The following is a 27,147-nucleotide window of genomic DNA, read 5'->3' on the forward strand; positions in this document are numbered from 1 at the left end:
TCTCCGCCGCGACCCCGCCGTCCTGCCAGAAGATGGTCAACGACCGATGGAAGACCATGGGCGGCGCTTCCCAACTTGAGGACCGGCCGCGCGATAAGCCTCAGGTACACGCGGGCCAGGCTTGTGGGGACATCCCGGACCCCGGGAGGGGGCCGCTCTGGCTGGTGGGATAATGGACACCCAGCTCCGGGCTGGAGTTTGGGGAGCACCCCCGCGAGGCTCGGGAGGCTGAGGGAAGGGCGGGCGCCCTCCTTTCCTCCTCCCCCAGAGGAAGATTGAACTTGAGGTTGGGGTGGAGCGGTACCCCTGCAGGAGGGAGGGCACCCTGTGCCTCCAACAGACTCCCGGTGCACACGTGTGTCTGGGGACCTTTAGTTCACAGTGGGACCAGCCTTTTGTTGGCCGAGTGACCTCTTGCTGAGTCTGTTTCATTGCCTGTACAGTGGGCATCTTAACCACTTACTAAGCTGTGTGCCACCCTGTGCCAGGTGCCTGGCATGAGAACCTGAGCTTCAGGACCAAGACTTGACCACCTTCCCCATCTCCTCTGAATCCTCACACTTCAGCCAGCAGCCCCCCCCCCCACACACACACACACACAGCAGAGGATCCACGAGTATTTGCCTCCCGCGAGCATGCTGGGTATGGTGGTTCTCCGCTTAGTGAGGCGGGGAGCGAGGCTCAGAGAAGGTTGCTCCTGCTGGAGGCCACACAGCTCTGCTGGGATTTGAACCTGGGTCTGTGGGCTCCAGGTCTGTTCACTCCACCCTTTCTGCTGCCTCTTCAGGAGCAGTGGAAGTGGGCAGGCCTGGAGGGTGCCCAGGGCTGAGCACCAGAAGGGGGTGAGGGCAGAGCTCCAGGACTGACCAGAGAGGAGGCTGGAGACGGGATGCTGAGTGGACGGGCAGCCCTGGGCCCGCCCCGGGCCAGGCTGCCAAGGGACTGGGGCAGGAAGGCGAGATGAGGAGGCTGCTCGCCAAGGAGAGGAATGGGGCTGCCCGTTTTAAATTTCAGATTTCTCCCAGACAGCTGTCGGTGGGGAAGGAACAGTTCCGTCTGCAGTGGCAGGAGGGGGCGGCAGGGGCGGGCTCGGCGGCCCCTCACTCTCAGAGCTGCAACCTGCTCATCTGTCTGGTTACACTGCCGTGGTGGGGGGCCCAGCCCTCCACAGTTTGCAAAGCTCTTTCCTGTCCATTTGTGCGACCTCACTTCCCACCGCAGCCTGGGGACTAGGCAGGGTTGCGCATTCCCAGGTCCCAGAGGGTTGGTGGCTCAGAGAGGTGGAGGCATATGCTCAGGTCACATGGCATGCTAGCGGGAGAGCAAGGCTTAGAAGCCGGGGCTGACCCCAGCCTCCCCTGGTGCCTCCTGGGGGAGTCTGTTCCCTGTTGGGTCAGGTCCACATCCAAGCCACCCCCATAGTCTTCTGCTGAAATCTGACGTTCACCCCTCTTAGCAAGAGCAGTCTTAGCTTCTAGACTTGTCATTCAGGGCCATCCCCAGCCTGGCCCATTCTCCCTTTTCTTAAAATCCTCACCCGAGGATACTCTTTTTTCCATTTATCTTCAGATAGAGTGGGAGAGAGAGAAACATTGACGTGAGAGAGACACATCGACTGATTGCCTCCCGCACGACCCCAACCAGGGCCTCAGGGTCGGAACCGAACCACAATGGAGGTACGTACCCTTGACCGGAATCAAACCCCAGGACTCTTTGGTCTGCAGCCGACACTCAACTGCTGAGCCAAACCGGCCGGGGCCATTCTCCCTTCTTCTTAGCCCCCTTACAGATACTGACTATTGTTTGCCCACCCCTGGTCCCACACCAAGCTGCCCATTTCCAAACCTTTGTTGTCTCATCTTGTTGGCTGCACCAAGCTCCCCAACACACACACACACACAAACACTTTCACTCAGGGAAAACCTACTAAATGCCACCTCCTTCAGGAAGGCTTCCTTGATGCCCAGAGGCTAAGTCTTAGAGTCCCCGTGGCATTTCGCCTGTGCTGCTCACTGTCTTTATCCCACTGCCTTGTGCCCTAGCTCCGAGTCTCTCTATCAGGAGCGTCCTTCGGACACTTGCTCCTTCTGAGCCTCTATCCCAGGGTCTCCCCCCGGGCCCAGGTTCCTGCTCTCTGGGCAGCTCAGGTTGGGAGCTGAGGGAAACGTTGCCTTGAACTGCATGAAGCCTCAGCCAGGAGAGTGCTGTGTCTCAAAGGGAGGCTTCTGGGGGTTCTGTTGGAGATGTGGCTTTAGGTCTTCTGGGCCAGCCTAGCCTCCTTCTACTGCTCCCTGGGGACACATATTCCAGCTGCCACCAGGCCAGGACCCAACTGTCTGCCCCTTGGCATCAGGGGCAGGTGAGGACTTGGCGTGGGAGCCTGGGCCTTTATCGAACACTGCCTCACCCTCCAACTCCTTCAGTGACCCAGCGTGCAGACCGGCTGTCCGCTGTGCCAGCTCCAGGCTGGTCTGAAGCTTCAGATAAGCGGCAAGGACCGCCCAGCCGGTGTGGCTCAGTGGTTGAGCGTCGACCCTGCACCAAGAGGTCACCAGTTCGATTCCCGGTCAGGCACGTGCCCAGGATGTGGGCCTGATCCCCAGTGGAGGGCGTGCAGAGGTGGCCAGTTGATGTTCTCTTTCATTGGTGTCTCTCTCTCTCTCCCTCTCCCTTCTTCTCTCTTTAAAATCAATAAAGAAAAATTATATTAAACAAAAAAAAGTGGCAAGGCCCTTCCCATGCCCTCTGTCCAACGGGAGAGCCTTGGCCACCCTGCTTCCCTGCAGGCCTGTCCCCTGGGGCCCTGCTCCTAGCTCATGTCAGCTGCGGACATGCTGTGTGATTCTGGGTAAGAGACTCCCGCTCTCTGGGTCTGTGCTTTACCGTGTGTCAAATGGAACCGCGACTGCTGTGTCCTCCTCGCTTCACGAGGGCTGTGAGGAGGGCCAAGTGACGTACCGGTGAGTTTTGCAAACTGTGAAGCACTGTGCACCCTCCAGGAGGCTGCTTCTTGAAGCAGCCTGTCCCCTCTGCCCACCAGGGGAAGTGACCTGACCACAGCCTCCACCAGGAGGGCCTGCCTGAGGGTCTCAATGGGGCCCTTTCCCCGGGAGTAATGCCAGTGGGCACCAGCTGGCCTCTCCACAGCTCTCATTTCTTAGTCACCACCACCCTGGGCGTTGTGGCAGGGATGATGGTCCCATTTGACAGATGAGGAAACTGAGGCTAAGAGAACTGGAGCTGAGACCTGAACCTGGGTCCTCCCAGGCAGCCAACGAACCTCGATGGGAGGGCGAAGGGGAGAGAGGCCGCTGTCCTTTCTGGGCCGCGTCATGAATTCCCGGGGAGTGGGCTCCAGCGTCCTGGCTTCGGGTGCCCAGACTCACGGTGCCCACTGCCAGCTCTGTCCCGGCCCGTCTGGCCTCAGCGCCTCCTGGCCGGGTGACCTTGGACGAGCGCCGACATCATAGCCTCCCTTCTCCTGTGCCGAATGAAGGCGCTCGCACGCCCTTGGGGCAGGAGATGATGGTGGAGCATTTTTCGGGAGTTCGGAGTTGCTCAGAGGAGAGGGTCTGCTAACAGCCACCATCCTTCTGGTCCTGGAGTGGGGGGCAGCAGGTCACCGTGGAATAGTCTCCTGGGGCTTGTTTCTGAGTAGTCCCCCAGCCAAGCCCCCCACAGGGCGGAACACCTCTGACCCATTCCAGGCAATTCTTTTAATACTTCCGAAATGTCTAAAAACAAAATTTTCATTGAGAAGTTCTTCCTGGTGTCTAACCTAAACCCTGCCGCATTTAATTCACCAGGAGATGCAGCCGGGAACCTGTGCCCCCGGGAGCTTAGAGTCTCCTGGGGGACAAACGAAGTGTGGTGGGGGCGACGAGGAAGACGCCTCTTCCCTCTTGATCCCTGGGGTTGGGTCGAGGTCCCTGTGCGACAGCATATTGGGAGAGGAGGAGGGTGGAAGGAAGAAAGAGGCCCATGGGGGCCACTGGTCCCGGCTCCCTCCTGTCCTGTCCTGAGCCCCTGCTCTGGCCCCTCCTCTGGGCCCCTCACTCATCATTGTTGTCAGGGGCCCAGTGCATCGCCTGCAGGCGCCCTTGGCCAAAGGCTCGTAGGACAGGCCATAGCCCTCTTCCCAAGTCTTTGACCCCAAAATTTTGAGCAGAACAACCAGCCCCTCACTAAAGGGGTCTCAGAGACCCTTCTCTTCTGGGGCCAGGGGCTCAGAGTTCAGCCCAGGTCAAGAACCATTTGCCAGGGGTGGGCTTCTGGGGGTGGTGTGGCGGATCCCTCAGGGTCTGGGCAGGGGCTGGGCCTCCTACACCCCCCGGACCCCCTACGCCCCTGGAGAGCCCCTGCCTGGCCCCATACCCGCCCTCGTTTTCCCCAGTCTGAAGTGTCTCCGTCATGAGCCCCTCCTGACTGTGGCTGGGGTGCTCGGCCCTCCCGGCTTGCACCAGGTCCTCAGCCTGCCTGTCCCGTCCTGGAGGGAAGCTTCCTTCTGCCTGCTTTGGCACCAGGGAGGCGGTCGCGGTCCACCAGGGGACAGCCGCATCACTTCCCTTCGAGAGCACGGACGCAGGCGGCTGGCGGGCTGGGCAGGCTGGGCCGGCCAGCACCAAGGCGGTGAGGCCCTTCCTCCCGAGCCTCCTTCCCTCTGCCGGTCCCCACGTCCCCTTCTGGAGGCTGGGGACTCAGAGGAGGCAGCGGGACAGATGCCCCCGCCCCCCCCGCAACTGAGGCATCTCTGGGGCTTCCTCCCTCCTGCCTCCCCTGGCACCAGCCCATCTTGCCCTCACCTGGGCCCGGGCTTCCTGGGCAGCCGGACCATGGGCTGGCACTGGGGGGGGGGGGTCACACGGGACAAAGCCACGTCCCTCCAGGTGGGAGCTCACGCAAGGGGGTTGAGGCAGCCGGAGACCTCGAACCTGGGGCTCCTCTCATGCCCGCTTCCTGGGGCACCTTCCCGATCCCGGCTCCTGGCGGCTGGAGGGCCATGTGCATCCCAAGCCTGGCAGACCGCAGGCCGCGCCCTGCTCTGCCCCCAGCACCGCTCCAGCCCCAGCACCCCGCTGGGCCGCCCCAGTCCCCTATTATCTCGGGCGGGCGGATTTCTTCCGAGGCACGTCAGCGCTGCACGTTCAAGGCGGTCTCTGAAGACTAATTCTCCTCTGCTGAGTGGCCATTTCATCTCCAAGTTCCATGTCGCCCTGCCCTGGGGAACCGCCCGCGGCTTTCTTGGGCCCCTCCTCTCCTCCACCACCCTGCTTCCGGCCAGGGACCTGGAGCTGCAGCAGAAGTGGGGCCCGAGGGCCGGGGGCCCGGGACACGGGGGCCAGGGCCACCCTGCCGCACCAGTTGGGACATCAGTGCTCTTCAGTTGGAGGACACTGCTCTGAGCTGCTTGGGGCGATGTGGCCCAGTGGCCTCTGGGAGGCGCCTGGCAGAGGTCTGCTTGCTGACACAGCCTTGTCTCAGGACCGCAGGCCGACGCTCTAACCGCTGAGCCAAACCGGCCAGGGCGACACAGCTTTGTCTCAAACCCGGCACACCTCAGGCAGAGGGAGAACATTGTGAGGTCGCTCAGCCAGCAGCCTGGGCGCAGATGGTATGATTCCAGAGTCACCGGCCCTGGGTTCAAATGCGGGCTGAACCATTTGCCTTCCGGGTGACCTTGGGTACAGTCTTCTGCTCGCTGAGCCTCAGTTTTCCCATCTGCAGAATGAACCAACCACAGCAGGGGGTTGTATGGAGGTCCCGGTGGCAGGAACATGGTACAGACTCTAAGAACAGCAGTGATACGCGGTCTGGAAGCTGCTGACCTGTAGTGACTGGGGAGCCGGGACAGCCTGTGTCAGGCCATCGGAGGTGGTCCAGGGCTCGGCATGGGCTTCTGTCCTACCAAGCCCTATAACAGGTCCCAGGGTCTCCACCTCCTCCCACACCAGCTTGGCCACAGAGAAATGACCTAGTCCATCCACGCTTCCATCCATCCAACAACTCACCCCTCTGTGCCAGGCGGTGAGCAGGTCCCTGCTCTTGGCGGGGCTCATGGTCCAGGGCAAGCCTCCTAGGATTGCTGGCCCCCGAATGCCAGCTTTCCCTGTGCCCACCGCCTTTCCCCCTTTAAAGGGATCTGTGCCCCCAAAGAAGGTAAGAATCACAGTCGATGGGACATGAGCTCCCTCAGGGCAGGGCCAGGACAGTGGTCCACCATGACCTCCTCAGGGACGGGCCTGGAGTCTGGCTCACGGGGACACCCATCAGTGCTGACTGGGTGTTTGAGTGAGTGAATGAATGAAGTCAAAGGAGGGTGAGGAAACAATCAAGGGAGGCTTCCTGGAAGAGGTGGCATTTAGCTGCGTCCTGAGGGAGGAGAGCGAGTTAGGCCAGCGGAAGAGGAGCGGGGAGCCTGAGCGGAGCTGACAGAGGGGCCACCAGGGCAGGTCTGGCTGGAGTAAATCGCCCAGATGTGTGGAGCCCGTGGTGGGTGTGCCCCCCCCGGGGCCTGGACATCCGTGGAGAGAGGGCTGGAGCGAGTTCGGGGGCAGAGAGTCCCATCACTGCAGGTTCAGGCTAAGGCAGCGGTTTTCAACCTTTGTCATCTCACGGCACACAAACTAATTACTACAATTCTGCAGCGCACCAAAATACATTATATTTTTTGCCGATCTGACAAAAAAATAGGTATAATTTTGATGGATTTTTTTTTTAAAGGTAATTACCTACCCTTTTTGCTCCAAAGTGAGTTTTTTAAAAATCAGGTGCCTATACTTGCATATGAGGGTTTCTCAGACCAAGAATTAACCAGTCAGACCCAACCCTCTTATGCGACCTGACCAGTAAGATGCAGCTCCAGGGTAGGACCTGTGTATTTATGTTCAAGACGGGGCATTCACGCGGGACGGCTGGTGTCAGCCTTTTATTTGACATTCTAAGGGGGGAAAGGCCAGCGCCCTGACTAAACGGTCAGGTGTCGCATGTTTTAAACATCCTTGTGGCGCACCGGGTGGAAATCATGGGGCTCGGGGCTTCCCTCCCTCACCTCGCCGATGACGCAGACGGGTTCCATGGGGTCTGCGCGCCTGCGCCTCCCCCGCCCCCGTGCCCAGTTCCGCGTAGCATTCGGCTTTATGGACAAGAGGCTGTTTGCTGTACCCCATGTCCCCACAGCAAGAACCGCTAGGTAAGGTGAGGGGAACCACTCCCTCACCTGTCACTGAGAAAGAAGTTGTGAGATGCCCCCAAGGTCAGAGATGTGAAATGGGGGGAGGGGGGAGAAGGTGTGTCCCAGCATCAGGGACACACAGAAATAACACTTTGGGTGGAAAATAAGAGACTAGGCACTTCAGATGTTCTGTGTGCATCGATCCCGAGACAGCGAAAGCCGCTGATGTTTACTGCGCGGGCATGTCGCGCCAGGGGCGGCCACGCGCGGGTGTACTAGCTCATGTCAGGCTGCAGCGCATCCAGGAAGGGAGAACGGGAGAATTGAGTCTTCGGGTGGCCGGCCCTGGCAGGAGGCAGGAGCTGGGGGTCTAGTCTGAGCTCTGCTTCCAATGTGCTGTGTGATTCGGGGCAAGCCCCTTGCTGTCCCTGGGTCTCAGTGTCCCCATGCGTCTAGTGCCTGGTGGCGGTCTCCAAGCTCCCTTTGGGCCATGACAGATTCGGTGCAGTGAGCCTGGATCTGCTCCTGTGTACAAGCTGCTCTCGGGCTCCGGCTCCTTTGTTGGCAGCCCCCCTGCCTCCCCGGAGCCAGTCTGAGTTCGTACCTGGCCCGCTGCCTCCACCTTTGCCCGGTGCCTCTCCCATTCTGGGAGTCACAGGGGCCCCGTCGCCCAGACCGCTCCTCGTGCGAAGGAAGGACGCCCTTTCCTGCCCTAGTGGTGTCCGCCAGGGGCCTGCTCTGTGGAGAATCGGGGGGCAGGCAGACAAAGGGGCAGAGGGGCTGCTCAGGAGGCCACCCTGGGCCAGGATGTATGGCGGCCTCCGGGGCCTGCACAGACACTGGACTTGGGATATGGTACCCAGGTGGAAAGGGACCTTCAGTGATAGGCACGCGTTCCGCTGTGACAGGGTGCCACTACAGAGTGACACCTGTAGCAGCATTGCTGTCGTCTTTCTAGCTCTCTCTTCCAGGGGTGGGTGGAGCATGTCATCACTGCCCCCATTTTAAAGGTGAGGACACCCAGGCTCAGCGAGTTGAGGTCCCTCACCCAAGGTCACCCCACAGGAAATGGCAGTGTGGGGACCTGAGCCCAGCCCGTCTGGCAGCAGAGTGGATGTCCAGACCCCAAGGGCTGGCTGAGTGGGGCGGGGCAGGGCCGGCGACAAGGAAGGGGTCACTCTCTCCATGGGCGTCCCCGTCACTCTGCCTCGGTTTCTCTTTTATCTCTTGCTCTCTCACCCTTGCACTATTTTTGGTGTGTTCCTTTCTCTGTCTCTATGACTCCCTTTCTCCTGTCCAGGGACCCCAACCTGATGCTGCTTCTTCTTTCTGTCTCCTGTCTGTCTGTCCGTCTCTGTGTCCGTGTGCCTGGCTGGCTGCAGCGGCCAAACTGTGGCTATGTGCTGTGCACGGTGCTGCTGTCCCTGGCCGTGCTGCTGGCCGTGGCCGTCACCGGCGCCGTGCTCTTCCTGAACCACGCACGCACGCCAGGCACGGCCCCCCCGCCCGTGGTCAGCACGGGGCCAGCTGGTGCCAACAGCGCCCTGGTCACTGTGGAGAGAGCCGACAGCTCACGCCTCAGCATCCTCATTGACCCGCGCTGCCCTGACCTTGCTGACGGCTTTGCCCGCCTGGAGGGCGCCCAGGCCTCCGTGTTGCAGGCGCTGACCGAGCACCAGGCTGAGCCTCAGCTGGTGGGCGAACAGGACAGGGAACTGCTGGACACCCTGGTTGACCAGCTGCCCCGGCTGCTGGCCCGGGCCTCGGAGCTGCAGGCGGAGTGCGCGGGGCTGCGGAAGGGGCACGACACGCTGGGCCAGGGCGTCAGTGCCCTGCAGAGCGAGCAGGCCCACCTCGTCCAGGTAAGGGGCAGGGTCTGAGCCTGAGGTCTGGCAGGAGGGTGGGGTTGCTGCCACTGTGTGCCCGTCCTCTGCTGACCCTTAATGTCCACGGCCTCCCTGAGTCCCCAAGTGCCCCAGGACCAGGAGCTGTTGCTATTTCTATAGACAACAGACGAGGCTCAGAGAGGTGAGTCTCTTCCAAGGCCCCACAGCTAATGGTTCCAGGGTTCACTGTCCCCTGCACGCTGTCCTGGGTGTTCATGTAGCACCCATGATTTGTCAAATCCAGGGCTTGTGGGGCATCCCAGGTGCTCAGTGTAGATAGATGCTGGTGAGGCTGCTCATGACCTTCAGGAGCAAGTCGAGGTTCAAGGTCAGTGGCAAGCCCTTTTGGTGCCACATGGCCAGAGAAAGCTGCACCCACTTCCCAGCTCTGCACCCCCATTCACTGCCAGTCAATGCCCCAGCTTTCCGGGGAAGGAGGGACCAGTGAGGGAGCCCACCCAGACCCTCAGCCTGTCCCCACCACCTCTGCCCCACCCACGCCCCCGAGCCAGGTCCCAGGAAGCTCGGGGTAGATCTGGGTGAAGAGTTTCCAACACTGACCACCTGGAGCGCAGCAAGACTCCCCCTCACGGACCCGGGCTTTAGGAACATCTCCTTGGCCTCTCACCACCTTCCATTAGGAAAAACCGAGGCCCAGCACGGGCCAGTGATTCACCAGGGCACAGTGGCCAGGTCAGGCCCGGCACCTGGCCTCCCGGCTCTCTGCCCAGCCTCCAGCCTGCATCCCATCACCCCTGTGACTCAGGTCTCTAGGGACTAGGAGGCAAGCCCTGCCCACCAGTGCCCCAGCCCCTTCTGGACACCCGGGATAACCAGGCATTCGGCCACCCAACAGCACGTGAACAGTGGCCTCGTCCCTCCGTCTGATGGCTGGCAGCTGGAAAGTCATAGTCCTCCCCGGCCTGTCTGGGTGCCGGATGGGCAGGCGGCTTCCCTGGCCGGGGGAGGTGGGGGTGGGGTGCTCCGCTGTCTTGCTGGTTCCCCGCCGTCTGCACTTCCCTACGCCTCATTGGCAGGGTTCAGGGACCTCCAGGCTTTCTGGGTGCCCCGCGTCCCCCACCTTGCTCTCCGCATGGCTTAGCCCCTGGTCAGCTAGGCCTGGCCGGGACGCCTCCCCTGAGGGCGGGGGTGGAGGAGGGGGAGGGGCCTCCGGGGCTCCGTGCACAGGACCCCTAGTTCTCTGGCCCAGGAGCGCCTCGGCTCACCTGACAGATGACTTCTCAGAGCAGCGTTTACTTGGACTCATGTCCCAGACTCGGCCATCTCAGAGACTGTGCACCTGCAGAGCATGTCACCTGCCTCCTAGCTCCTCTCCACGCTTCCCAGAACCTCTGCTGCCCAGCCCAGGCTTGGGTTTCTCAAAGCAGTGCCCACGGGCACCCCTGTCAGAATGGCCAGACCTGCCTGTTCCAGGCACATCCCTGGACCTCACCCTAGACCCCCAGGTCCCCCAGCTCAGCGAGCACCAGGGGGACCCGCACCCACAGCTGAGGCCCCCGGCCCGCAGCTTCTGCCCTCAGGGTTCAAGTCCCAGCTGTGGGACCTTGGGCATGTCAGGTGCCCTGCCGGGGTGGGTCTCCTTGCCTGTTAGGTGAGGATAACACAGTCCATACCCTGCCTGCCCCTGGGCTGTCCGCACAGCATCTTTTATCACAACGGTGGACATTGTTTGCTCCTGAAGTTTCGACCACGGGAGCCCCGCTGAAAAGCCCTTCCCAGCAGCAGAGACAGCCCACCTGTGCTAGGCCCACCGGTGTTACTAGGCGGGGCGGGGATCATGACCCATTTCACGGAGGGGCAGACCGAGGCTCACGTGGCGAGCGAGCGCGGCGTCTGAGGGCGGCAGCAACTGGTTCCACCGCCTCCAGAAGCCGCCTGGATTCATCCGGGCAGCTCAGCCAGCAGGGACGACTCTCCCCAATCATTCGGGGCATGTTCATGTGTACGTTTTAACTCTAATCATTTGTGGTTTAAACGGAGGGCTTCTTTGCCTGCTAGCAAGAGCGGGCGGCCGTGCCTGAGTCTCTGGTGTGCTCGGCAGAACCCCAGACGCTGAACCAGTGAGCCAGGCGGTCTCTGCCCCACACTCCCTGCTTCCCGCCCCCACCTCCAGGGGTGCCTGCATCCCCCTGTGGGGCTCCGCCAGGGGAGCGCCTACCGGGCTGCACGGAACCCGGAGAAATCCACCTGCAGGGAGGTGGGCCGAACGCTCCCCCTCAGCCCGCCTGGCTCCCCGGCCTCAGCCCTCACTGAATCACCTGCTCCGCGGAGGACACACTGACAGGGAAGTAAAACTTTGCAGGCCCTGCTTCCGGACGGACGGACAAGCCCAGTACATCTCCATTTCCCTTCCTTGAGCGAGCTGTTACCTGGCAGGTGACAGGCTCCACCCCCTCTGGCTGGCTGCTGGCATCTGTGACTGGCCGGTCCTCAGGGCCCTGCAGCCTCCTGGAGTCGGGGGAGGGGAGGTGACAGACCCCAGACCCTTCAGGCAGCGGGCCCAGCCAAGAGGTCCCAGGACCAGGCCTGCCCTGAGCTACATACTGCTGGACCTCAGAGGGCGGAGGGTGGCCGTCAGGACCCCGGCCCCTTACCTTTCACTCTGGGTCCCAGCCACTGCCCTCACCTTGTACCCCCCCCCCCCCCCCCCCGCACAGTGAGGGCACAGCCCTGGGAAAGTGGCCTGCGGTCATTCTCCACCAGGGACACCTCTTCTGGGCCTCAGTTTCCCCATTTGTAACAAGGAGAAGACAACTCGAGTCCTCCCTCCTGGCAGTGCCGTGGGTGAGGGGGTGCTGGACATCAGAGAGCCGTGCACGGGCTCTCGTGGGGGTGGGGGGGGTGGGGCGGGGGGGGGGCATCCCGGTCCCCGCCTGTCCTGTGCAGATCCAGGCCCCTGCCTTGGAGGGATCAGAAGAGATGAAGGTGACTTAGGAATTCACCTAAGAGGCGGCGAATCCTGAGTGCCCTGCTGTGGGCCCCACTCTGTTCTGGCACTTCCCACGTTGTCACGGGGGGGGGGGTGTCTCCTTAGCCAGGGGGGCCTCCTTAGCCCGGTTCAAGACTTGGTTAAGCCCCACCTCCAGTCCTGTAACTGGAAACCGGGTGAGTCGGGTTTGAACCCAGCTTTGCCTGATCCCGGTGCTGCCTCACATCACCTCACAGGGCTGAAGGCCCTCGGCCCCTCCCACGCGAGCAGGGTGGGCCCCTTGGCACCGGAGCCTGCCCCGCCCCGACCACGCCCCTGCTCCACAGCTGCTCTCCGAGAGCCAAGGCCACATGGCCCAGCTGGTGCACTTGGTCAGTGACGTCCTGGACGCCCTGCACAGGGACCGGGGGCTGAGCCGGCCCCGAGTCAAGGCTGACCTTCAGAGGGCACCTGCCAGGGGGTCTCGGCCGCGGAGCTGCGCCAATGGTGAGTGGGGGTGACCTGGTGCCCAGCTTTGTCCCCTTCATTGTCCCCCACCCACCACACTGATAAGAAAACACTGGTGCTGTTCGCCAAGGACTTGGGCAGCACTGGGGGCCTCACCTGCACCCTCCTGTTGAGCCCTCCCCCTGCCCGATGAGGCGGGGCTCATTGTGCCCACTTTCCAGATGAGGAAAGTGAGGCTCATCCAGGGAGTGGCAGAGCCAAGGTCTGACCCCAGGCTGGGGCCCCAGTGACATTGCTGGGTGGGGACAAGGCAGAGGGGCCCAGGGACAGAGGGGTGGGCGGGGACCCGGTGCAGGCCAGCCACCCTGACGGCCTTCCCTGTCCCAGGCTCTCGGCCCCGGGACTGTCTGGACGTCCTCCTGAGCGGACGACACGAGGACGGTGTTTATTCTGTCTTCCCCACGCACGACCCCGCCGGCTTCCAGGTCTACTGTGACATGCACACGGACGGTGGCGGCTGGACGGTGAGTCCCTGGGGCCCTGGGGTGAGCGAGGCCGTGAGCCCCAGGGGCTCTGAGCAGCCTCCCACCCTTGGCCTGGCCCCGCCCGCTGTCTCTCAGTCCCCACGAACCTGCCTATAATCTCACCAAGGGGTTCCACAGCCCAGACACCTGCACGGAGCAGGAGGAGGTGGTGAGCTGACCCTCGGGGGACCCTGGGGACCAGATGTTAGATCCCTTACCTGTCTCCTGTCCTGTCCACGGAGCCGCCTTCCGCTCCCTGAGCTCGAGCCCTCGGAGGGCAGCGGTGCCCGGGGCAGGTGGGGTTGGGTCCCGGGATGAACCAGGGCACCTGTTGCTAATGCAGGTTCAAGGGCCAGTGGGTGTGAGAGCGCCTTGCACGCTATCCTCGCGCGTGCAGGAGGTGGACAGGGACACGTGCTGCTGGGAGCAGAGACCCTGGGGTCCCCTGGCACAGTGCTGACCCCACTTCCTTGCGCCTCTGAGTCCTGCCTGGGTGGGAGGTGAGAGCCATGAAAAGCCCTAAGGCAGTGGAGGGGCAGGGCGGGGACTGTCACCGAGCCCCTTCGCCAGAGGGGCAGAGAGCACGGTGCTCCCCACAAGCTCTGACACCCAGTAGGCCCGCGTGGCTCTTGGACAAGTTACTTGAGCCGTCTGAGCCTCCGCTTCCCCAGCTGCGAGATGGGAATACCCGCCTCCGCACTTGGAGGTCGCAGCTGCATCTACAGAAAGAGTCTCATCAAAGCAGAGAGGGGTGTCTTGGAGGGAGGCCGGGGGCCCAGAAACCAGCTCAGGGCCCCGCTGCCGGGACCGGAGCGCCCAGGCGCGGCCAGGGGTTGCCTGGCGAGAACCCCATGCCCGGCGGTGCCAGGTGAGGCAGGCAGGCGGGAGGCCGGTGTGAGAGGCGGAGACGCCCAGACAGACAGGCCTCTGGACCTCCTGGAGCTCCGGAGAGCTTCCCGGCGCACCGGCTCTGCTTCTGGGAGCTAAGAACTCGTCGGTTTTCCTAACTCAGAACATCTGAGTTATTGTGTTTGCCTCTGGGAGCCCCTCAGCAGGAAGAGCTGCACCAACTGCCAGCCAGAGCCCAAAATCAGAGTTAAGGGTTAGGACAGACCTAATGAAAGACGGAGACGCCGGCCGTGCATCTTCGCTCGGCGCAGGGAAACAGTCTCGGGGGAAGTCACTCTGGACTGGGGGGCGGGCAGCTCCCCGCCTCGGCGATGGGAGGGGCGGGGAGGCGCGAGGCGCACCCTCCTCCGCTCAGACACCGGGGTGGGCCCTGGAAGAAAACCCCGCTCTGCTGAGAAGGACTTGCATGGTCAATAAACATTAATATCCATTTGGGCTTCCGTCAAAAGCATACTTTTCCCAGAAACCTCTGGGCATCTGTCAGGATCACCTCCCTGCCACACGGAATCTCTCAGAAACTCAATTGTTGTCTGGGAGGGAGCTGGCTGCCGCCTCTCCAGCTGCTGATACCATCCGTTCTCATCGGTCCCATGTCCGAACAGCCGGGCTCCGAGTGCCGACCCTGGTCGGCTCTTCCTGCCGGACAGGGTGCCCGGGGCCGGACACGCCAACCGGAGCCTCTTCCCAGAGATAGGACAGGGCGAGCGCTGGTTCAGCAGCTCTGCCTGCCCAGGGGTACTTTACAGTTTCTGACCTCGGCCCTGCCCCGCACAGCTCCGGCACCCCTCCAACCCAGGGAGGCTGGCAGGGCAGCCTCAGAGAGGGCAAGAGATCGGTCCAAGAGCACCGGCAAAGGAGCAGCCAGCCTGGGCGTGCTCCCCCAGACCTCCTGAGGCCCAGTCACACGCACGCCGTCACATGGCGACACTCCCTGGCCAGCGGATGCATAGCCAGCTCCTGGCTGGTGGGGAGCTGGACAAGTCCGCTGCAGGGCTAGAGGCAGGGGGGAGACAGAGGAGAGCCCCTAACTCATCCTGGGGTGGCCAGTGCGGGGTGAGGCGCGAACAGTGTTCCAGGCAGAGAGACTGCGTGCGGAGGTCAGCAGGGAGATGGCGGATTGCTCTGGGACGGTGGTCACCCCGTTCCGCTGGTGTACAGAGCTTGCGGGGCCTGGACGAGGCGGGCTGAGCTCCGCACGCAGCAACCTGTCGTCTGGCGGTCGCCCTGGCTCCGGGCTCCACGTGGCGCTTGCGTGCCATCGATGCCCCTTAAATTCTTGCCAAATGAGTGACTCCTGGCATCTGTGGGCAGTGTACCTTCCCCTCTCCGGGCCTCACTTTTCTTATCTGCTAAACGGGGGTAATATATGCGGTTTGCAGTGGGGAGGGCCAGAGTCCTCTGCGGGCCGCTCACCTGGAGGGGGCAGGGGGCCCAGGCTGTGCCTCGGGGTTCCCAGGGAACAGGAACCTCCTCCACCTGCAGTGTTTTGACAGAGGGGGAGGTGGGTGTAAGTAGAGGCCAAATTCCCTCCTTTGGAAGGTGATGCATGGGACAAAGCTGGTCATTTCCTGCTCCCCTCCCCCTCCCTGCGCGAGACTGAGAAGGCCACATCCCCTTGGGGTGTCTGCTTCTGCCTCTGGCTTCAGCCTCTTGTCTTGCTCAGACTGCTCGCAGGGCCTGGGGAACCCAGGGGCCATGGCCAGGGCCCAGTGAGGGTTTTGGGCGATCGGAAGGAGGGTTCTGCTTGGGGGGTGCCTCTCTGCCAGGCACAGTCTGCCCTCCCTGAGACCTGCCTGTGGGGGCACTGCCACCCAGGCCTGGTTGCTGTGCCCTCGTCTTTGCATAGTTATCGGCCGGGGATCGGGTCCAGCCCAGCAGCTCTCGCTGAGGGGACCTGCAGTAGAATAGATTCTGCCCTGAGCCCCAACCCGGACCCCCAGCGCAGCCAGCTGCCCCAGCACCGTGAGCCCAGCGCCCAAACCCTTGTTCCGCACGGTGACCACACTCTGCAGGCATTTACTGTTGTGCAGGGTCATCAGCTCAGATGTACCCTCATGGGCTCCACCGCTCCCCTCCCACTGCTCATTCCTGCTGCCTGAGCTCCTCCGGAGGGAGGCAAATCCTTCCTCAGCTTAGAAAACATCAAAGGAGCCGTCAGCCAGCCGGCCTGGGATCAGGCTCAGGCGGAGAGGAAATGCTCCCCGTGGCCTCCGGGTGCTGGCACAGGCCCCGGCCTGAGACCCAGGGCTCCGCCTGCCAGGGGGGTCGGCCCCTCCCCGCGAGGGCTGAGGCTGTGCCAGGCCTCGGGTCCCAGGAGGACTGGGAGCAGGTGTGGCGCAGGGAGACCTGCCGTGACATCAGTGGGCTGCGGAGTCCCCAGGCTGCACCCTGCTCCGGGGAGCCCTTGGAACCTGCACATGCTCACAGTGACCACGGCCGTGACAACACCCCGCCTGCCCTCGACCCATCTGCTCTGCCCAGAGCAGTCAGGGTGTTTCAGACTCTCAAGGCAGCGGGCAGTGCTGTGGGCTGGCCGGGGCCTCGGCACCTGACGAATGGCTGCTGCATGCTGTGTGCCAGGCGCCGGCTGCCAAGCCTGGGAGCGGGGCAGGGAGCCAAGCCTGGGGGTACCATTTGCAGTCAAAAACAAGGCGGGGCCCACTGGGCTTGGTGGCTGGGTCTGTAGGGGAGGGCGGTGATGTTGGTTAGACCTGCTGGGTGCCACCTGCAACCCTGCAGGGCGACCAAGGGGTGCTGCTGGTGCCTGTTTAGAGAGAGGGAGGCTGAGGCCCGGAAGGGCTGCGACGTCTCTGCGATCACACGGGTCACACGCCCCGTGAGAGGCTGAGCCAGGGCTTCCCGTGCCTGTGCGTCTGCCGGCAAGGCCCAGAGATGTCTGGGCAGGATTTAAGGAGCAGCCGCGGCCCAGGGAAGGGGGCAGAGCCTCTCCAGGGGCCGCCTTTGAAGGGCTGCTTTCACTCGCTCATCCAAGTTCTTTGTTCTTTAGAAACAAGAGCCCGCCGCCACCACAGCCTCCCGCCTCCCCCCAGAATCAGGCTGTGGCCGCCACAGCGACACCAGCCACAGCGCTGCCAGTAATTGGTCTCCACGGCAGCTTCCTCAGAGTCCAGGAAAAATCCCCCGTGCTGCCTCCCGAGGGCCCTTCTAAGGTGGGGACCCACCCAGGCCCCCTTCTTGCCAAGACCCTGCTGATCAACAGTTTAGCTGAGCACCTCCTCCTCTAGGCAGCCCTCCTGGACCACCTCCGCAAGCCCAGTGGACGGTCGTCCTCTGAGCTCCCAGGGGACGCCTGCACACTGTTACCACCATGGAGTGCTGTGTCTCAGCCGGCACGCTCAACCCGCACCAAATTCTCGCGGGCAGGGCTGTTACAATCCTCGTTTTACAGATGAGGAAATCGAGGGGCAAAGATCTAAGGAAAATGCCCGGCTGGGAACCCCCCACGACCCGGACAGCCCTGCGCTGCGACCTCTCCACGTCCGTCGGGGCGTGAGCTGCCCAGGGCCACAGTCACCCCGTGTGCCCGGGGACACCACGTGGGGCCAGGGGCAGCAGCCTCTCATTTTGCAGAAAACGTAGCCAAGACGTAGGTGGTCACACTGCCCGTTGGCTGGAGTTGGGACAGAGACGCGGTCTCCCGGTGCCAGCCCAGGACGCAGGGCTGGTGAAACGTGGAGCGGGCGCCGGCGGTTCTGTGGTGAGGGCCGGGGGGGGCTCACAGTGTGGAGGAGCAATCCATGTTCCGTCCCCTCAGCCACGGGCGCCCCTCAGTCTGTATTCCTGCGCCATCAACCCCCTCTTCTGGCCTCAGTGGGCAGCACCCCAGCCTTGAGGCACCCCCACTCTGCAGAGGCCGCCTGGCCTCTCCAACCTTAGTTTTCTCATCTGCCTGATGCGGCTGGGGTGAGGAGGGCTGTGGCTGTCCTTGAGGGCACTGACCGAGCGGGTGCCCATGGAGCCAGGCTCCGGCGCTCAGGACACGACTGTGCCCCTGTCACCAGGCAAGCCAGCCAGCCGGACGGGCCAGAGGAAGGGGCCCTGGTGGGAACCAGCTCGTGGGGGCCTGAGACGGACCCCTGGGCCTGTCTGACAAACGGGACAGTCAGCCCCCCTCCCCGCCCCCCAGTGCAGTCCTCCTTCCTTTGAATCCCGAGCGCCATCTGCGGGAGCAGGTGGGCCGGCTCCCTTGGCTGAGCCCCCCCGGCGGGCTTGGAAGGCGCCCCGCGCCGGGCGGCTGGCTTCAGAGGACCCGTGCCAGGGACGCCGCTCTGCCTGCCCACGCGGGGCACCTGCCCAGGAGGCCGTGCCGCGAGCGTCTCTCCGTCAGTTGCTTTGCAGCCGGACGCAGCTGGTCCGATGAACATTTTAGCCTCGAAATTAATAAGTAATTATTTTGTTTCCCCACCTTTTCCCCTCAAGCAGGAGCCATGCCCTGTGGGCAGGCAGAGGGGGGGAAGGAGGCGATTCTTGACTCTCTTCGCGCTCTGTTCTGCCTTTCTGGCTGACCCTTGCGCTGTCCTGGAGACCTTGGGCATGGTGACATCCTGCCATCCAGGGTCCCTGAAGTCCAGCTGGTTCCCAGAAATCTGAAGCCACAGCTGAAGTTCACCTTGAGCTCTGGAGTCAGAGCAAAGCTCCCCGCACGCCTGGGAGCCTGGGCGGCCGGCGGGTGACCTGTCGCACCTGGAACTTGCTGGCACGGTGCGCAGTGGGCTCCCGAGCGAGGCCGGGCTCTGAGTCTGAGATCCCCGCCGGAACCCAGCACGCTCGTCACGTGGTGACCGAGCCAAGGGATGAGGACAGCCTGTGGCCACGGTCGGCAACAGGTCGTGATGTGTTGACAGGTGGTGAAATCAATGTAATGGGCTGTGATCAGCATTATTTTTTCAGGCAAAGAGAGTGGAACAGAATCAATCAGGACAGGAAATACCAGAGCCCATCCCTCCCAGGAAGGGCAGGTATCAGTTCGGGAAGCTTCTGTCACCGTGTGCAGTGCACCTTCCCCGGGTCGGCCAGTCCAGGGCCACCGCGGCATAGACGCGTCTCAGCCCCCCGAGGAGTGGGGGTTGCCGTTTGCCACCACTCAGGTTCAGGGCCTGTGCGGGCACAGTCGCTGGGCCTCTGGGGTGAGTGGACATTGTTGGGGATGTCGGCAGGTGGAGGAGAGAGGCTGGGGGTCCAGGTGGCCCCCAGACATGCACCACTCCCACTGGTCATGCAGCAGTCCCCCAGGGAGGGGTCCTGCCTGTGACGGGCACCCGGCCTGGGAGGGCAGTAGGAAGAGGGGGCTGAGGACCGCGAGCTTAGAGGTCAGGTTGCATGAGAGGTTGGCAAGGAGACGGAGGCTCAGCCCAGGTGTGGCGAACAGGCCAACGCAGCTGTCAGCGTGGGTGGTAGGACCATGGCCCTCCGGTGTCCAGCCTGGCCTTGGGCCGAGGGCGTGACCGCCCACCCTGCTGCCCGCCTCTGGCCAGTGGCCCGGCCTCTGTCTGCAGGAAGGGGCCAGGAGACACAGACCCTGGCTGCAGGGGTTGGGGTCAGGAGCACTCAATCCTGAGCAGCTGCTGCGGTCAGCTCTCAGCAGCAGCTGGTCTTGGCCGCTCCGCCCATCTGTCCCAGTGGGCAGCCTGCCTGGGCGTCGGGCCCTGACTGTGCCTGGAGCCTGGCACCCCCCAATTTCTACTTCCTGATAGCAGTAACAGGAGAAGCAATAATGATGACAATAATAATACTCCTGTGCCATTGACTCCTGGCTGAGGTCTTGGGAGGCAGGCTGCTCAGTGGGTGAGGGAGCGAGGCTCAGAGGGGACACATGTCTCACCCAGGCCAGTCGGAGGTGAACATGGGGCCAGCAGCCTGCCCTCCTCCAGGGCCATCCCCTGAGCCCGGGCCTCTCCCCTGTTCCTCTGCCCCGAGGGCCCCGAGGGGAAGCCCTGACTCAGTTTCCCCAGCTGGCACCCGTGCAGAGGGGCTCAGGGGAACATCAGAGTGAATGAAAGGGGCTGGGAGGAGAGGGTCCAGGGCCCAGGTGTGGAAGGAAGGGCAGGGGCTGAGGGGGAGGGAGGAGAGGTGACCCAGGCCGTGGCCGGGCGTGCCCCGTGCTGTCCCCAGTGGCGTGTACTGAGCGCCCCTGCGAGGTCCGGAGCTCTCCCTCGGCGATGGCGCCAGCCTGTGGGAGAGTGTGTTGGGGTCTCCCCTCTGCAGATGAGGAAACAGGCTCAGGAGGGGAGTAGCCCCCTGGAGCCCAGGTCTGGAACCAGCGCCCCCCCAGAGGGCCAGGCTGCCTTCCGGGGAGCAGGGAGCGCGGAGCCCGGCAGGACGGGCCTTGGCGGCTCGTGCTCAGCGGGCGGCAGATCCGCAGCCATCAGTAAGCTCTTCCACCTCAGCTCCGCGCTTGATCGAGTTTCTTCTTTCTGACGATGTGCACGTTTCAGGGCTGGGCCAGCTTTCAAGGTCCCCTCCTCCCGCTGCCTGATGTCACGCCGGCCAAATGCTGTGACCGATGAGTCCCCAGGGACAGACTCGAGCCCCCGCGGGCGGACCTGCGCCCGGGCCGCTCCGTCGTGACGCCGGCAGGTCGTTGGCAGGTTGCTGGCGCGGCCCAAACCTCTGCCGCCTCCGACGGCCCAGATGGAGGGTCAGCGGCCAGGCTGCTGCCCCGGCAAATGAGGAGTAAAGGGCTTGTTAAACAGAAGGACGGGGAGAGGGGGCAGGCAGGAAGGGGGCTGTCAGCGGATTCTGTAACACTCAGGCCGCGCTGGCCTGGACCGGCGAGGCACTTATTTCAAAGCAATTTAACCAGTGGGACTCCTGACTCCCAAACCAGGAATGTTATTAAATGAGGGACGGAGGCCGCGGGCTGCTGATGGCCCGAGTCACAGCCCAGCGGCTGCGACTTGCGTCCGCCCCGAGAGGCGCTGGGTCTCTCCGGTTTCCCAGGCCCCCTGACCCCCTCCCTGCCCGGCTGTTTGCTGGGGGGCGGTGCCTGGCAGAGGTGTTTTAAGGGCCAGAGCTCCGGAGGGCAAGCAGGTGTGTGTGTGTGTTTACTCGGTTTTTAAAAAGTCGAGAATGGGTTTTTGTTCGGTTTTGTTCTAACCTGGGGAAGATATTGGGACCCTTTGCGAGTGGGGATACTGAGGCCGAAGCAGGGACAGACCAGTCTGGGGTCCCGCAGTGAGGCGGCAGAGCGGGGCTGGAAGCCAGGTGTCCTCCACCCCACCCCAGGGACATGATTCTTTCCGGAGGGGAAGGCTAGTCCTGCCGGGGTCACCACGGTGCTCCAGACCCCGCCTCTGGAGCAGGTGGGGAGAGGGGACAGGTGGCAGGGACGACGTGGGGCCCGGCCGGCGGTGGTCGGCCGGCGGTCCAGCCTCTCCTCCGGTTGCAGGTGTTTCAGCGGCGGGAGGACGGCTCCGTGAACTTCTTCCGAGGCTGGGAGGCGTACCGGGACGGCTTCGGCAAGCTCACGGGGGAGCACTGGTTAGGTGAGCACCCCTGCACCCACGGAGTGGCCTGCCCTCCCCCTGAGCACCCGGGCTGGGGGCCCCGGGCAGCGGGCCCTCTCCAGGTGTGTGGCCTGCCCTAGATGGACGGCCATCGCATCTCCCGGCCTGGCACGCCCAGTCCACTCACAGGGTCGAAGGGGGACCAGTACATTCGGAGGGACTGAGGTCAAGGCGCAGGGACACAGGGCATGCCGTCATCATGATGTGGGCTCTGCCTGTTGGGGACGCCCTCGAACCCGCTCGCTGTTCTGAGTCAAGGGAGCTGTGGGCAGGTGCAGGTTCAGTTCCAAGTACCGGGGGGGCCGGGACAACACACAGGGCCCTGCCGCAGGGGTCAGTGTTGCCGGGGCTGTGCTCTGGACACAGGGTACGACACCCCAAAGAGCTGCCAGTCGGTGCTGCTGGCCCTGCTCCCGGCTCCCGGGCTCCCGCACACACTGCCGCTGCTGACTCCAAGGCTGCGGTGCACCGATGGCTACTGTTTCCGTCATCTGCAGGCTCACCGTGTTTTAAATTTTGAATCTCTAACATAACTGAATTCTAAAGAATAACATCCATTTATTTTGCTTTTTGTTTTTAATCCTCACCCGAGGATATTTTTTATTTATCTTCAGAGAGAGAGAGAGAAACCGACGTGAGAGGGATCGACTGGTTGCCTCCCACACGACCCTGACAAGGGCTGGGGACGAACCGCAACGGAGGTCCATGCCCTTGACTGGAATCGAACCCCAGACTCATTGGTCCTCAGGCTGACGCTCTAACTGCTGAGCCAAACTGGCCAGGGCAAGAATAACGTCCATTTAAATCACAACTGAAGTCCTATATATGGGGGGGGGGGGGGGTATGGCTTGAGGTGAGGTTTTCTTCTTTTAAATGTTTTTATGGATTTTTAGAGAGAGAGAGAAACATCCATGGCTGCCTCCTGCACACCCCCTACTGGGGATCAGACCCGTAACCCAGGCCTGTGCCCTGAGCAGGAATCGAGCCCATGACCCTTCAGTGCACAGGACGAGGCTCCAACTGACCGGGACACACCAGCCAGGGTGGCTCTGGTGTTTGTTCTGAGATAAGCGTGCCGGTCAGTGGTTTCCACTATATTTGCAGAGTCGTGTGGCCGCCACCTCTATCCAGTCCCGGAACATTGTCCCCACCATGAGCAGTCACCCCGTTTATACCGACAGAGTAAAATAAACGCACAGCATTGGCATGACCTCGCACGCCCGCGCGGCACACCTGTGCCACCTCGGCTTTGGGCACGGACACCTGGGGGCGTGGCAGCGAGGGTGGGAGCGGCCCGCAGGAGCGAGTTGGTGGCAGCACAGGTGTGAGGCGTGTGGCCCGTGGGGGCACCGACCGGAGGCCTGAGAGCCAGGGTCTGGGCTGCAGGTCGGGGTCGGCCTGTCAGTGGGGCCCCGGGGAGAAGGGGCGGTTGGTCCTGGGTGGGGTGCAGGCGTGTGCCCCCTCCCTGCGTGTGCAGAGGCAGCTGGGGGGTAGGTTAAGCTGTCATTTGCTGAAGGCCTGGGACCCTCCGTGCCCGACCTCTGCTGTGACCCTGCCAGCCCTCAGGCACCGGCACAGCAGAGGCCAGATGCCCAGTGCAGGCTCCGTGACCACGGCCCCCACTTCCCGGGCCCCGACCTCACACCACCGAGGAGTGGGCGAGGAAACTGAGGCTCAGACAAGTGACACAAGTCGTGTGTGTGCCTGTTCGCTGGGGTTGGGAGACTGGGCAGGACTGAGAGCCGAGCTCTGAACCGCACCCTGAGCTGAATGAATGAATGAAGCCAAGACAGGACAGGGGTCGGGAAGAGAAGCTTCTAGGTGGGGGGCCCTTCTCCTGCCCCCCTTCAGGTGGGTGTGTAAAGATAGGGAGAAGGTTGCCAGGTGGGTGCCCTGTTGCTGCATCACTGCCCCCCCCAGCAGTGCTGAAATCTGTCATCAGCCACGAAAGGTGCGGGAGGAAGAAGGAGCTAAGCCACGGGGGTGCGGGAGGAAGGAGCTAAGCCACGGGGGTGCGGGAGGAAGAAGGAGCTAAGCCACGGGGGTGCGGGAGGAAGAAGGAGCTAAGCCACAGGGGTGCGGGAGGAAGGAGCTAAGCCACGGGGGTGTGGGAGGAAGGAGCTAAGCCACGGGGGTGCGGGAGGAAGAAGGAGCTAAGCCACGGGGGTGCGGGAGGAAGAAGGAGCTAAGCCACGGGGGTGCGGGAGGAAGATGGAGCTAAGCCACGGGGGTGCGGGAGGAAGGAGCTAAGCCACGGGGGTGCGGGAGGAAGGAGCTAAGCCACGGGGGTGCGGGAGGAAGGAGCTAAGCCACGGGGGTGCGGGAGGAAGGAGCTAAGCCACGGGGGTGCGGGAGGAAGGAGCTAAGCCACGGGGGTGCGGGAGGAAGAAGGAGCTAAGCCACGGGGGTGCGGGAGGAAGGAGCTAAGCCACGGGGGTGCGGGAGGAAGAAGGAGCTAAGCCACGGGGGTGCGGGAGGAAGGGTTAGGCAGGGTCTCATTAGCTCCTGGCAGACACAGCCCTGACCGAATGTCAGCCGGAGCCCAGCCACAACTTCCCTGTGCTGCTCCCTCCCTCTGCTTTCCCACATGCCCGGCACCTTCCCATCCAGGGTTCTGTCTTTTCTTATTGAGTGATGGGAGCTCTTTATATATTAAGGTTGTTGATCTTTGTCAGATAACTGATACAGATTTACTCCCAGTTATAATTAGTTTATTTCCTGGAAGGCTGCCATTTTTATGTGGTCCCTGCGGCCAGCTTGCTCCTCCTCACCACTTGGGTTTGGGCCCTGCTTCCCCCTCCCAGTTCGATAAAAATTTCTCCTATTTTTTAAAATGCTTTTTTGGTGTTACGTGTTAGGTTCAGATCTCTAATCCATCTGGGAGTTCACTGGGGTGGCAATATAAGGTTCAGGGTCTAGGTGTTTTCTCTGTCCATTTTAATCTACTGGCCCCTTCTTTCTCAAGCTCTGGATTCGAACTCTGAAGGATGATGGGGTTGGATCTCAGCTCACCCCCTAGGGGCCTAGGTAGTGGGGGGTGTGGGTATCCTGGCAGACCACCACGGGTTTGAGAAACGCAGAGAGTGAACACTGAAGACTGAGGGGGGGTGGCATTCCTGGGGGGTTAGCTGAATCCGAGAGGAACCCCCAGGCCCAGCATCCCTTGCCTGCCCTCCCTCGGGGCACTGCCCAGGCCTCTCATGGCACCGGGATGCCAAATCCGGAGCAGAGTTCGGCTTAGCCCAAAGGAGCGGTGAGCTCCTGGCGGGCTTTGGGCAGCAGCAACCAGCCAGTGGTGGGGAAAGGGGTCTCTGGGCATCCCCACTGGGCCGGCCTCCTCCTGCCCTACTCCTGGATTGGGGTATTTGCCCTGGGCAAGGCGTCTGGACAAATCTGCCTGGGCTCAAATCCCAGCTCTGCCCCTTCGCAGCTTGTGACCTGGGCTGGCTACTTGGCCTCCCTGCGCCTCATTTCCTCACTTACAGAGTGGAGGGGGGCGCCTGCCCGGTGGACCGGCGGCCAGCACCTGGGTAATCTGTGCGGGGGCCGGGCCCTGCTCCCGGAGCTGCACAGGGAGGCGGCCACTGACCCGGGCTCACTCCCCCTCGGCGCGGCTCGTCAGTCCCGGGACGTGCTTGGAACCGCACCTGGCCTCTGAGACGGCCGTCCAGGCGGTGGCTGTGGTCACTGCTGCCCACTTGAGAGTTTGGGAAGCCCTCTGGCCCTCACATCAATCAGCCCGGGGAGGCCCAGCCCACAGGTGTGCAGGCGGGGCCGGAGAGGGAGATGCTTGCTCAAAAGTGCAGCGTGGGGCGGGGTGGAGAGAGGTGGGGACAGCCCAGCCCTCCCGGGGGACCCGTGAGGAGGCCTCGGATGCTGGCCATGCCGGGCAGGTCGGCTCCTGGCACTGCCGTTACTTCTCTCACAGTCTCTGTCCTTCGCCCGGACCTGGACCACGGAACCCAGGACCCTGGGCTGGATGGGGAAGGGCCGCACAGCCCTCAGGCCCCCAGCACGCCCGCGCCGACCCACACACGGGTGGGAGTGCTCAGGAAAGGCAGGCAGGAGGGAGGCGGATGAGCCGGCACTGCATGCTGGTCACTTCTAAGGGGAGATCAGACAAGTAGGGAAGCACCTGGAGTGCGAGAGCGCCCGCAGGGGGGAGGGAGGCTGGGACATGAGGTCCCAGGGTGGGCACAGGAGAGCTCAGGAGGGGAGGGCGGTGGGGTGCTGTGTCTGCCTGCAGGGCAGGGTGCAGAGCTAGGCCCTAGAGGCAGCAGGAGACAGGCGCCCCTTCTTCCTCTCACCATTTGAGCACCTACTGTGTGCTGAGCCCCACTCGGTGGTGGTTGTCCCTTTCTGTCACCACCAGTGAGCATAGCTGGTTTCCCCCATTCTCTCTGGGGAGTCACTTCCCAAGTCCCCCCACTTCTGCATTCCCACCCCCACTCCAGGGCTCAAGAGGCTGCACACGCTGACCACGCAGGCGGCCTACGAGCTGCACGTGGACCTGGAGGACTTCGACAACGGCACGGCCTACGCGCACTACAGGAGCTTCGGCGTGGGCTTGTTCTCCGTGGACCCCGAGGAGGACGGGTACCCGCTCACGGTGGCCGACTACTCGGGCACCGCAGGTAGGGCTCCGGGCTGCAGGCCAGGCTTCTCCCCTTCCCCTCCAAGTCCCACCTGGTGCAGGTCCCGGCACCCAGAGGCCTGCAGTGCACCTGTGGTGCAGATGAGCCCGGTGAGCCCGGAGCCGGGAAACGGGACCCCGGGGTTTGGGCTTTGCTGGGCCTCCAAAGGCCCGTGGCTGAAGTCCTCTGGACTGGGTTCGTCCTCTTAGGCAGACGCCAGAAAGCCAGGAAGGGGGGTGAACCAGCGGCGGGGAGGGGGCACCCGGGAGCTGTGTGCACGCACATGCCCAGGGGGCGTCGCGCACGGCTGTGCTGGGCCTGCACCTGCGCCCCTGAATTCGCACCCATGCGCGCACCTGCCCAGGCGACTCCCTCCTGAAGCACAGCGGCATGAGGTTCACCACCAGGGACCACGACAGCGACCACTCGGAGAACAACTGCGCCGCCTTCTACCGCGGCGCCTGGTGGTACCGCAACTGCCACACGTCCAACCTCAACGGGCAGTACCTGCGCGGCGCGCACGCCTCCTACGCCGATGGCGTCGAGTGGTCCTCCTGGACCGGCTGGCAGTACTCGCTCAAGTTCTCCGAGATGAAGATCCGGCCGGTCCGTGAGGACCGCTAGGCCCCCCCGTCTGGCCCGCCCCCCATCTGCCCCCGCCCCACCCCGACCCTGCCGTGCTCCTGCTCCACTGTCACCTGCTCTTGCACACCTGGCGGACCTGCCCTTGCGTTGGGGGGGCGGGGGAACCAGGCCAACCCCGACATTGACACTAAGCCCCCTGGATAGGTGAGCTTGTTCGTCACCTTCACAATGCCCCTGTACCCCGATTTGCCTCTGATGCGGGCAGGGCAAACCACCCGATATTCTGCCTGCCCCATGGCTCCGGGCGGTCTGTCTGCTGGCCAGGAGTCTGCCACCACTCCCGGCAGCCCCTCCACTGTGCCAGTCAAAACACCGGGCATCATGGGGCCACAGTGAGGGGGGATGGCACCCCTGGAGCCCGTCTGGTGACAGAAGGAATGTTGGGACCTGAGTCAGGTCTGGTCCTCCCCTCCCCCTCGTTTCCATGGTGCCTGGAGATCCCACCTCTCCCCCAG

At 63.1% G+C, this 27,147-nt stretch overlaps 1 protein-coding gene across 1 annotated transcript; it reads left to right on the top strand.

Annotated features, from left to right (window-relative positions):
- Positions 1-26,671, top strand: FIBCD1 (fibrinogen C domain containing 1). The gene is made up of 7 exons (XM_036261822.1): positions 1-104; positions 8,554-9,033; positions 12,334-12,493; positions 12,842-12,978; positions 21,296-21,392; positions 25,868-26,047; positions 26,412-26,671. The coding sequence occupies exons 1-7, from the start codon at positions 33-35 to the stop codon at positions 26,669-26,671; spliced, it is 1,386 nt and encodes a 461-aa protein (XP_036117715.1). The 5' UTR covers positions 1-32.
- Positions 26,672-27,147: the final 476 nt, after the last annotated feature.

Source organism: Molossus molossus, unplaced genomic scaffold (assembly GCF_014108415.1).
Source record: "Molossus molossus isolate mMolMol1 unplaced genomic scaffold, mMolMol1.p scaffold_m16_p_14, whole genome shotgun sequence".
Lineage (NCBI taxonomy): Eukaryota > Metazoa > Chordata > Mammalia > Chiroptera > Molossidae > Molossus > Molossus molossus.

Coding starts and splice junctions, on each gene's coding strand:
- FIBCD1 (XM_036261822.1), top strand. CDS start 33: ATGGTCAACGACCGATGGAAGACCATGGGCGGCGCTTCCCAACTTGAG. Junction 12,979..21,295: donor CGGACGGTGGCGGCTGGACG/GTGAGTCCCTGG, acceptor CTCCGGTTGCAG/GTGTTTCAGCGGCGGGAGGA. Junction 26,048..26,411: donor CGACTACTCGGGCACCGCAG/GTAGGGCTCCGG, acceptor GCACCTGCCCAG/GCGACTCCCTCCTGAAGCAC.